This window comes from Canis lupus, chromosome 3 (assembly GCF_048164855.1).
Source record: "Canis lupus baileyi chromosome 3, mCanLup2.hap1, whole genome shotgun sequence".
Taxonomy (NCBI): domain Eukaryota; kingdom Metazoa; phylum Chordata; class Mammalia; order Carnivora; family Canidae; genus Canis; species Canis lupus.
Window position 1 is genome coordinate 49,245,935 of NC_132840.1, and position 12,072 is coordinate 49,258,006.

Below are 12,072 nucleotides of genomic sequence, written 5' to 3' on the forward strand. Positions count from 1 at the left end.
TACCCTCCAACGGTGCTGACACAGGAGACTCCCTCATTGACAACCCTTGCTTTATATTTCCTTCCACTGATTCGTAGCTTCTTTTCAAACTGATTTCATGAGCTGTTCTTGGACTCCTTGTCCCTTCTCGGGCATTCTTAATATCTGCAGAACATAGAAATAAGAATTGCTCAGACAGGGCCCAAGGCCTATGCTATAGTATTTCAGTTATCTTAGTTTCATAGTCTATCTTATAAAAATAATAATATAAAAACCAGTCGATGACCTATGGCCCACTACTTTGTAGATGATATTTATGAAATTTTCATTAATTCAAATTTATTTGAGTGCCAGGCATAAATAAGATAGGCTTGCAGATAAGGTTAACATATTAAGTCCCTTCCTTCATGAAACTTACCCAATCGTGGCAGATACAAATAAAGCGCGAGACAATTGCTCTAGAGCATAGTCAGTACTACGAAAAGAGAGGTATAGTGTACTAGGAGAATGCTGGAAGGGAAACCTAACACATCAAAGGCTCCGATAAGGCTGCCTATGAGAAGCCATGGGTAAGCTGAGAACTGAAGGATGAGGAGGAGATGCTTATGTCAGAGGTAAGGGAGGAAGAGTTGGTACAGGCCAAGGGAATGTGAGCACACAGACGTCACAGTGAGGCAGAGTGTGGAACATTCGAAGAACTTAAGCTGGGTGCGTGGTCAGTTTGTACGGAGCTGAAGGAAGAGTGTATGGGCAGGCAGTGCAAGGGAGCAAAGGGAAAAGTGGGAAGGGAACAGTCTGGGAGAGAAGCTGGCATCAGATGGTGGTGGGGGGACTGAGCCAAGGTAAGGGGCTTACACTGATCTTAAAGTAATGCAGTCAAGCAGGAAGCAATGGGATATTGCTGAAAGGGGTTTTGACTAAAGGTGGGGAGGTCAGGGGCAGATGCTGAGTCACCCCAATGGAAGACGATGGTGGCAGTGGGGAATACCAGAAATGGAAATATTCCAGAGCATTCAGAAAAAAGAACAGAAACAGCTTAGTGACTGGACGTGGAAAGGGAACAACAAAATGATGAGGATGACATCTACATATCTGGCTTAGGCAATGCACATTATTTTTTTCCTCTAGAAGCAAAATGTAAATCAGCATATGCCAGAAATGTTAAAACAAGAAAGGAGGAAGGAAATCAGAAAAAGTTACCATGTGTTCTGCATCAGGCACTCTGTGCTCACATACCTTACGTCTTTGTATTCCAAGAGAGATAAAACATGACTAATGACTACTCATATCATAGAAACAGCTGCTAATGGGAACTCAAATCTAGTCCCTCACTTGGCTTTTTTTTTTTTAACCATAACTGAGTCATTCTTGTAACATTAATGAGAAAATATAACCTGAGAATACATCTAAAGAAAATGCTTATACACAGATGTTAAAATAATTTAAGAATTTCAATTCAATACTCTTTCCAGGTTTATCAGATTATTATCTACTGTCTAATTCTTTTTTTTTTTTTTTTTTTTACTGTCTAATTCTTAATGTATGAAATAGGAATCCCTTTAAAATAAAAATGATTCTACTAAAGTTAAAGACTCTCTTCTTAGGCTAACTCGACTAGCCACAGTTGATGTTAGCTACCACTATAGAACCATGTACTATGGGCTCTACACTGTTTATCATTTTTCAGTGCCTCCCTCCACCCAGCAAGTATGTGGGGAAGCAGAGCCTCTGTTTCCAGTCCCACATCACCATACTGGCTTCAGAGTACAGACATCATACTCACTATCGTAGGATAAGATGTGTCCACTTTTGCCTTCATAAATAACATGACCTTTTGATGCAGCTTCCTCTCTGCCTTTCTCAGGACTGCTCTCTTCAATAGGCATTCTAGAAATGGATCCCTTTACCAACGCCTCAGTTGGTATGCCAGCCTGTGACAGAGCTGGGGTACCCTGCCATCAAATCAAACACAAATACTCAGGTTTAGAGGAAACGGGAGATGCTCAGAAAACTTAACCTACCACACTGGGAGTCTGATCCATCCATATCTTCAAAGAAGAAAGGACAAAGACATGAGAGGAAACCAGACATTAAGGTTTTATAAGCATAAAGAAATACTGTACCTTTGTCTTAGAACCCTGTCCTGCAAAACTTAAAATGCTGACAGGTATAAGAATCAAATTAGCTTTCTTCCCCTCCCTGAAATCAAACCTCTTAACTCTCAAGAAAAAAAAATCTGTCTTAGAGGCCAAAAATCATGTAAGTATAGTAAGTTTTTTTCAAAACATCTAATAAAAATGAGGTGATAAATTAAGTTTTAAATTTAGAATACTGCAACCTTCTCTCACATTGTGATAAGAGGAAAAAACAACCTGAAGTTCCCAAACTGTCTGCTGCATTCAAGTGGAGGCAGGAAAGGCAAAACTCAGAAGTCTCCATCCTGTGCTATGGATTCAGTTTAGGTCACATCCTCTGCATCTTCACCATCATTACTTAGTCCTCTTTGGGGTTGCCTAGGGCCACGGTTCTTTCTGACCCCTCTTTGAAGCAGTAAACTCTTCCTTCCAGAGAAATCATTCATGGAAACTCAGGTGTTAGAACACTTAGTAAAAGTGAGCTGCTGGGTTGAAATGGGCGTGGTAGGCCCAGACCAGCCCACTCACACATTTGGCATCCCCAAAACTCTAGTGAGGAGGACGATATGAAAACACACACATAGAATAGGAAGAATGACAACAAAACATTTACTTGTCCAGCTGTTCAATGAGCTTGGTAGTAAACATTGGGAAATCTACAACACCTGCTTCAGAAGTGCTCAATTCACATGGACAGACTGGTTTGAAAATAGAGAAAAATCCAGCCTCACTTCATCCAGTTCATTCTGTCTTCCTACCCACAGCCTGGTTACTGGAGTGAGAATGAACAGGAAGAGATAATATGCATATGGCATTTATTTCTCTACTGTCTCTACTATTAATGTGTTTGCTTATTCTGAAAATTAATTTCAGGATGTATACCTTGGTCAGATGTAGAAGGAGAGATGTGAAGAGTTCACATGTAACTTTCTAGATCACTACATTGTATACTCTATAAACTGCATCTTGTTAAAATAAAGACTCTGACTCAATAGGTCTGAAGTGGGAACTAAAATTTCTACATGAATCAACAAGCTCCCAAGCAAAGCTGATGCTCTGGGACACAGACTACACTTGATCAACGAGGTCCTAGGGTGGGGTTCTCAAGTGGGCATACGGCAGAGTCACTAGAGGGCCCTGCCCCCACAGATGAGACTTCCGGAGGTGGGGCCTGATCTGGGGCCTGATCGTTTACATGCCAAATTCTGCCAGTCTGGGAACCATACTTTAATCATGGGCCTACGGAATGTGAACAAAAGACAAGGAAGAAGAATAAAACCGGACACTTGTGACTGGTTCAATGCACACACAGGATTCTGTTTACAATGATTTCTCAAGACAGAATTTTTTGTTCCCAGATGTACATAATGAAGAGGCTATGGACTGTTACATTTCAAACTGAAATTAACATCTAAAGGAGGAAAAGAAAGACCTTTCTCTTAATCAAAACTGGCAATGCAGTTAGCTTCAAATTGGAAGAAGATACTTGACTTCTGGTACTTCTGTCAACATCACCCATATCTCCCAGCATCGCAGGAGATTCCAGCAAGGTGGCTTACGTGCCAGGACTGTAGACCTTCTTTTTCACAAAGGGCAAAAGAGAGCAGATAATTTATAATGATTTTCTTCTCCACTTCTATTTAAGCTGAAAACCACATGGTAAAAGCTTTGCCAGGGAGACAGTAAAAGCTACATCAATCAGAACTTGTTTCTTCTGCCAATCTGCAAATCACTGACCTTTTCAAATAACCCACAGAACAGATAATACAGCTGGTGGTTAAAATATCATATTAATGTCTTTCTGCAGAGAGTTTGGGGATCTGGGCTTATTACCACTGAGACCCAGTCCCGTAATCCAGAACAACAAGCAACTCGATCACAGAACTATACTGCTGAAGTTCTTGAGACCTGACTTATCGTTTTCTCATTAGCTACTGTCCAGTATATCAGGAATGCTCAAAACTAACCTGAGTGATAGAGCCCCGGAGGGACGGGATGCCTTCCATGGAAATTTTGCTGGTTGGTGTTCCCCGAGTTATACTTCCTTCTTGGATGGCTCCTGTGGTACCTGAATATAACCAAAATGATTAGCAAATTACACCTTCTAGCACTGCAAAAAAAAAAAAAAAAAAAATCAGCCCCTACTTGGAAGCGGGGTAAGAGAAGAAAACAGCAATACAAAAAGAATAGCTGTATTTTACTGAAATGCACTTTTAAAATAATACTGCAATTATTGAAAAGGACTGCTGAAATGTGGAACTTCAAGGTTTTAAATTATTTTTATAGAAAGTAAAAACTTAGAATATAAAGGTTCTAACTTAAAAACCCAACATTAAAACATATCAATGACTTACTTTAATACATTTATTGGGAACAAAAGTTTAATATTTCTGCCAAACAGCATATTTTACCTCTGACCACTCCTTCGTGTTGTGCCCTGACCAATAAACCTTCAGGCTGTGAGTTTTGGCTTCGGGGGGAAAATTCTTCCTGCTTGATGTAGGGCACAGTAGCTATGGACCAAAGCAAGAGAAACAGGAAGAGATCAAGTGCTAAATAACCAACCTTGATGCTGCAAGTGCAGGAACATTCTGAATATTTTTACTCACTGACCTGATTTGGCAGATTCCTGTTGCCGCGGCAGTCCTAGAGAGATGGAGCCCACTGAGGGCTTAGCTGCTTCTTGAGTGTAGGAAGGCTGATTATGAGAAGTCAGGTAAGTGCCAGGTGTTCCCTAAAAATAATTTTAAAAGACTAAAATAGCATTGTCTTATCACAAGGTCAATAATAAATTTAACATTCTCTGTTTATAAAAGTTTACACCCTCACTGTCCCAAATTAAGAACAAGTATCTGCAAAGCAAGAAAATCCTTATCATAGATTGCTTACATTAAAAATACTTTTAAAGGGAGCAAGTTATGTCTTCTGAAATCACCACAAGTTTCATGTAACTAATATTTATTGTTAACGAATTACATAAATAAAGCACTTAACAGTACACTCAAAATGTAATAAGCTACTATTAACAATATTTATTCCTCTTAAATTGCTATAGGATAGTGATATTGGTGAAAATAGCAGAATAAGGACTTCTTAAAACTCTCCTCCATAAAGGCAATCAGAAAACCACCAAAAATTGTAGAATTAACTTTTTAATTTCGGAATTAGCCCAAGGCTTGTAGAAATCTGGGCACATTTGTTCAAGAAAACTAGCAAAATCTAGGTAAGAATAGTGAGCTTTATGGCATTTGAACTTGCTCTGTGTCCTCTCCCATGTATTTCCCCACCAAGTTCAGCAGTAGCCTTGAAAATCAATAGCCTTCAATCATGGTAAAAACCATCAGTCTAGCAGCCACAGGAGGGGAATGAAGAGGGTTGGAGCTTCCTAAAAGCCTCATTCTCAGATAATTGTCATTATTTGACTTGTCTGGTGGCTCTCTGGGAAACTCATTTGCGAGGCTGTCTTTATTTGATCTGTGGTGGGGAAGAGGATGCATGCTTATCAAAAACAATCAGCATCTGGAGCGCCTGGGTGGCTCAGTGGTTGAGCATCTGCCTTTGGCTCAGGGCATTATCCCGGGGCCCTGTGATCAAGTCCCACATCAGGCTCTCCACAGGAAGCCTGCTTCTCCCTCTGCTTATGTCTCTGCCTTTCTCTGTGTATCTCTAGTGAATAAATAAATATAATCTTAAAAGAACAAAACAAAACAAAGCAAAAACAATCAGCGTCAAATGATTTAACTTCTTCACTATCTGAGGCAGTAGATAACCACGAAGGCAAACAACAGGATAACCAAAAACCTTAAAAGGAAACGTTAAGAAATGAGATGTGCAAAGAGGGTTTGAAAAGTTCCAAAACGTGCTAGGAATCTAGAAGGCCATGTGCATGTGCAAGGCTATGCAGATGCCCAAGAAAGACATGAGAAGGCCTTAAGTTCTCAACTCTGGCTGACCTTAAAGCTCTGTGAAAGCAGGAAGTGAAGACTAAGGCAGAGTTGCCAGTTGCCTGGCTGAATGTTGAAGGTGTACCCAGCACACACCGAGAGCCACTCAGGAAAGACTGGGACATTTAGGCATTCCAAGCACTGGAGTCTATCAAGCCTTAGCTGACCAAGAGGTGAAGAAAGAGACTTCAGTGACCATACATGTCACAAGAATACAGACTTCACAGTTAGTTCAGAAAAGTCACAAAGCAAGTATCAACAAAAACAAAAGCAAACCTTTAGGGAGAGAGGAGAATGATTTCCACAGTTGGCACATTACATAAAATGTCATTTTTTAAACAAAAATTACAAGAAACAAGAAAGCATGACCCACACACATAGGGAAAAAATGCAATGAATAAAAACTGTCCCTGGGCTGTAGACTTGCCAGAAAAAGACTGTTATATCATTAATCAGCTATTGCAAATATGTTCAAAGAACGACAGGGAATCATGTCTAAAGAATTAAAGGAAAGTATGAAAATGATGTCTCCTCATACAAAGAATATCAACAAAAAGAAATCATAAAAAAAGAACTGTACAGAAATTCTAAAGTTGCAAAATACAAAAACTGGAGAAAAATACAGACCCTCAGCAAACAAAGAATATAAGGAAACATCTTCAATCTGATGAAAGGTACCTATGCAAAGGCTATAGTTAACATATCTACCAGTGAAATACTGAATGTCTCCCTCCTCAAATGGGCAACAAGGAAAGCATATGCTTTTCACCACTTCCTCTAAACATTCTACTATGGCGTGTCTGGGTGGCTCAGTCGGTTAAGCATCTGACTTTTTTTTTTTAAGATTTTATTTATTCATGAGAGGCACAGAAAGAGAGAGGCAGAGGGAGAAGCAGGCTCCATGCAGGGAGCCCGATGTGGGACTTGATCCCAGAACCCCAGGATCATGCCCTGAACCAAAGGCAGATGCTCAACCGCTGAGCCACCCAGGTGTCCCAAGCATCTGACTCTTGATTTCAGCTCAGGTCATGATCTCAGGATGTGAGATGGAGCCCCATATAGGGTTCCTCAGTCCCCTCATTCAGTAGAAAGCCTACTTAAAATTTGCTCTCCCTCTCCCCCCCAACCTTGGTCTCTCAAATAAATAAATAAATAAATCTAAAAAAAAATTTACTAAACGTTCTACACAAGCCAGTTTGATAAAATAAGAAAAAGAAAGACTAGAAAGGAAGAAGTAAAATTATCTTGATTTGCAGATGACATGCTCACATAGAAAATCCTAAGAAATCTACTCTTCCTCAAAACAAATAAACAAACCAACACCTCAAAATAAATAAGAAGCAAATAAGTGAATGTTGCAGGAGACAAAGTGAATATTAAAAAATCAACTTTTTAAAATATACCTATAGGAACTGGAAATTGAAATTTTAAAAAATAATACTTATTAAAATATAAAATACATTACAAATAATCATATTAACTGAAAATAAATCTAACAAAACCTCTACAGTGAAAACTATGAAAGATTTTAAAGACCTAAATAAATGGAAATATGTTTCATGGATTAGAAGACTCAACATTCTCAAGATCTACTTTTCTATCCCAAAATAATCCAGAGATTTAACATAATGCTTTACCATAATCCCAGCAGAATTTTTGTTAGAAACTGACATTTATAATTTATACGGATGCGCCAAAGTCATAGAAGAGCCAAAGCAATCTTGAAAAATAAAAGCACTTACAAGACTTATACCACATGATTTCAAGACTTACCATAAAGCTACAATAATCACAATTGTGGTGCTGATAAAAGTATGGGCAAGTAGGTCAACTGAACAGAACAGAGTCCAGAAATAGACCAAACGCAGAGTCAAATCATTTTTGACAAAGGCCCTAAAGCGATCAAATAAAATACTTTTTAACCAGCGTTATTGGAACTACAAACCCAGAAGGATAAATTAATCCTGATCCTGACATCACCTCACGTTGCACACAAAAATTAATTTCATGTGGATCACAGACTTAAAATATAAAAGCCCAAAATATAAAGCTTTCAGAAGAAAACACAGTATCTCCACAACCCTAAAGCAAAGATTTCTTAAAGAAAAAGAACTAATCATATGAGGGAAAAAAATTATATATGGACTTCAACAAAACTTAAAATTTCTGCTCATCAAAAAACGTTATAATAAAACATACAAGCCACAAAAGAGAAAATATTTTAAAATATATGAGACCTTACATCCGTAATATATAAAGTAGTTCTATAATCTACTAACCAAAAATACCAATAAAAACAGGTAATAAGATAGTCACTTCACAATCAGACATATAAATGACAAGTATACAAAAAAATGTTCAACATCATTTGCTGCCAGGGAAACACAAACTAAAGCCACAATGAAATATTACATACCCAGTAATAGGACTAAAATAAAAAAGACTGCGAAGAGCAAATGAAGCAACATGAAGGCTTATACACTGCTGGTAGCAGTGTAAAACTAGACCCACTCTGGAAAATTATAAAGTAAAACATATATCGAGCAATTCCACTCTCAGGGGATTGATTACACAATAGAAATGAAAACACAGGTCTACAAAGAGCCAGTACAAGAATGTTCTTATCAGCTTTATTCACCACAGCCAAAAACTACAAATAGCTCAGGCTTCCAATAACGAGAAAATGGATAAACAAACCAGTATATGTTCATACAACAGAGTATTATTCAACAATAAAAAAAAAAAAAACCTACTGATCACACAAAACCCTGGATGAACCCTTAAAGCCATTATGTTACGTTAAAGAAGACAGACATAGAGAAGTACACACTGTGTGAGTCCATTTATATAAAGTTCCAGAAAAAGCAAAACTACTCTGCGTAATAGGAAGCAAAAACAGTGGTTGCTTCAGGCAGAAGGGGCTGAGAAAACATCTAGAAGTGAAGAAATTGTTCTATAACTTGACAGGACTGTGGTGACTGCTGGTCAGGCACATTAGTCAAAACTTTTCAACCATTAAGATAAGACCACATTAAAAAATATGTATGTGTGTGTGTGTATACATATACGTAGTGTGTGTGTATTAAATAAATAAATAAATAAATAAAGTATATAGTATATAGTATATATGTGTATATACATATATATCGTACTACACCAGGAAGAAAAGATATCGCGGCTGAAGCCAGAATGAACTGGGGCTTACCAATCATCTACAATTTAGTATTTAGAGCCTTTATAATAGTCAACACATATTTAGCACTTGAAAAGATTCATCTTTCATCTACACTACACTAACCCTCAGGGCACAGCAATGCCTTTGGTAAGTTAAACCAGACAATGTATCACGGCCACTCACTTTGGGCACCTAACTCACACAAACTTCCCATGTGTGGCATGGAGTATGAGGATTGCTGTATTTTCTGGTCATTGTCTCTTCACATACAGACAGATTTTTATTTATTAAGACTCGGGCAATTAGTGACAAAAAGGGAAAACTTTTACCAAAGCAATACTCAATAGAAATTTCCTGGGAAGGGAAGGCATTTTACCTGTGAGATGGAGCCTCCCAGGATAAAAGATGGTTTTTCTGAAGCCACTGTGGTTTTGGATGACGGGATGAGAGGAGGAGGTGGCCTGGTGGGTCGAGTCGTCGGAAGCCGAACTGCTTCAGGGAGATTAGTTATCACTTGATGTGGAGCAGGCTGCAGGACTTTTAAAGGGAAGAAAAAAATGATTTAAAATAGTCAATTTCATAGTTTGCAACACTCTGTCTCAGTCATTCCTGAATTTTTAAATCACACACTGAATTTCAAGTGCAAGATGAGGCTGAGGATAAACATTTCTATTTTAAATTTCTCTTTCACTTGAATTAAATCTGTATACAAATTCAGGTCACACATGATATTTGTGAGGTTGAAATATTCAACTCCCTGTCAAACCAGAGCTCTCAAGCTGATGTTCATTTCAAACTACTTCTGCTTAGCATAGACAAATGATATTCTTTAGTAATCTTTCCTCTCTCTCCATCACTCTTTGGACCTGCTTCTTAGGAGCAGCTGATACTATAACTATGGACAACGTACAGACATGACCAACAGCCAGTTGTACGTCCTCTTTCCATCCTGCAGAATTTGAGAAACATTTACTGATTCTGGCTCTCACAGACTTGAATTTCTTGAGACCGGAGAGGGAATCTAAAGATATTTACATAGTATATGGACTCTTAAAAGAAAAGCCAGTAAATGTCACAGTATAAATGTAGAAACACAAATTTCCCAGTGGCCCAGTAAACCTCAACTGTATACAACCAACATATGGGATGTAGAGAAACAAGAAAATAATTTTGAAACAGGGAGAACATGTCCTGGAAAGGCAGCTCATTCACGAGATCAAACCACCCATGTCTAGCACCTGTAGGTAGATGGCCAGCAGCCACGGCACAGAGGAACAATATTTACCTGGCGGGACACTATAGCGGGCTGCACTCATATCAGGCTGTGGAGCGGCTTTACTGACTTCTCTCGGAGAGAGCCTACACGGTGATGCTGACCTTGCTGCGGTATTGTGCATCTGTGCTTCCTGTTCTAGAGCACGTTTGACCTCAGCATAAGGCATATAGGCGACTGATTTTCCTATGAAAGTTAAAGTTATCAAAATAAGGGAAGAACCCCAAATTAAAATAGTAAGTGTGAAAGGACCAAGCCCACACCATCCAGGGGCAGATCCAACTATATACTAATATTAAAATCTAAAATTCCTGGGGGAAATCCACCCACAGAGAGGTTTAAAAACCCTCTAAATCTAAATCTTCTGTGTATGCACCATCATTATGACCTAATAAAACCCTCAAAAATAAAATTATGAGTTTTCCCTTTAAAGGACAAAGAATTTGTCTTTCTTCTTCTTAGGAAGACCAAGTGTTTTCACATGCAATAAAGATCACAACAGGCAAACATCAGATTATCCAGCCATTTGGTGAATTCAAAGCTTGCTTGAATTAGTCATATCTCTGAGAATTTCAACTCTTATATACTCAGCCTGTTGAAACCCACCACTTAATATTCAAGAAATAAACATAATTAAGAAATGGAAGAACCCGTTCTTAGAAGATGCAGATCAAATTAATCCAAAAAAACCTATATAAGCATACAAATCTATGGATTTTATTACAATAATGCTAATAAAAATTACTCCATATAATTTACCTCCACATAAAGTATAAAAAAAAAACTTTAAGCATTTAAAGGGTATATCAGATATGCAGTCACATTAAGACTTAAAACTACACAGAATTGGGACACCTGGGTGGTACAGCGGTCTAGCGCGTGCCTTTTGCCCAGGGCATGATCCTGGAGTTCTGGGATGGAGTCCCACATCAGACTCCATGCAGGGAGCCTGCTTCTCCCTCTGCCTGTGTCTCTTTCTCTTTCTCTCTCCCTCTGTGTCTCTCATGAATAAATAAAATCTTAAAAAAAAAAAAAACTACACAGAATTATATTTATATTTTTCCATTTTAAAATAAAATTGATATTGTAATTTTGAAAAATCAGAAAAGCATAAAGAAGAAAGTGAAAATCATGTGTAACCCAAACCACTCAGGTATGGGCTACTTTAATGTCGGCTGGAACAAATTCCCATTCATTTTATTATTCTTTTGCTTACCTAGTCTGATCCATTTATTCTTCCAGATAAATCTAAATTTATTTATTTATTTTTAATTTTTTTATTTTTTAGATTTTATTCATTTATTCATGAGAGAGAGAGAGAGAGAGAGAGAGAGAGAGAGAGGCAGAGACACAGGCAGAGGGAGAAGCAGGCTCCATGCAAGGAGCCCGACGTGGGACTCAATCCCGTGTCCAGGATCAGGCCCTGGGCTGAAGGCGGCGCTAAACTGCTGAGCCACCTGGGCTGCCCCGATAAATCTAAATTTAAAATCCTTCTCCAAACAAAATGTCACTGGAATTGCATTAAGTTTATGAATACAGGAGACCTGACACTCTATAATAATGAAC

The 12,072-nt window shown here is 38.3% G+C and overlaps 1 protein-coding gene across 21 annotated transcripts in view; it reads right to left on the reverse strand.

Moving 5' to 3' along the window:
* NCOR1 (nuclear receptor corepressor 1) overlaps positions 1 to 12,072 on the reverse strand; it is a 150,201-nt gene that overhangs the window by 28,838 nt on the left and 109,291 nt on the right. For 15 of the 21 annotated variants that reach the window (XM_072820979.1, XM_072820983.1, XM_072820982.1 and 12 more), the window contains 7 exons: positions 10,519 to 10,692; positions 9,610 to 9,770; positions 4,728 to 4,848; positions 4,526 to 4,627; positions 4,082 to 4,182; positions 1,763 to 1,931; positions 4 to 144 (listed from right to left, as the gene is read on the reverse strand). In XM_072820979.1, the coding sequence (XP_072677080.1) occupies positions 4 to 144; positions 1,763 to 1,931; positions 4,082 to 4,182; positions 4,526 to 4,627; positions 4,728 to 4,848; positions 9,610 to 9,770; positions 10,519 to 10,692 (969 nt within the window). The remainder of the gene's footprint in view (positions 1 to 3; positions 145 to 1,762; positions 1,932 to 4,081; positions 4,183 to 4,525; positions 4,628 to 4,727; positions 4,849 to 9,609; positions 9,771 to 10,518; positions 10,693 to 12,072) is intronic. The other 6 variants (XM_072820994.1, XM_072820998.1, XM_072820992.1 and 3 more) reach the window with 1 other exon arrangement.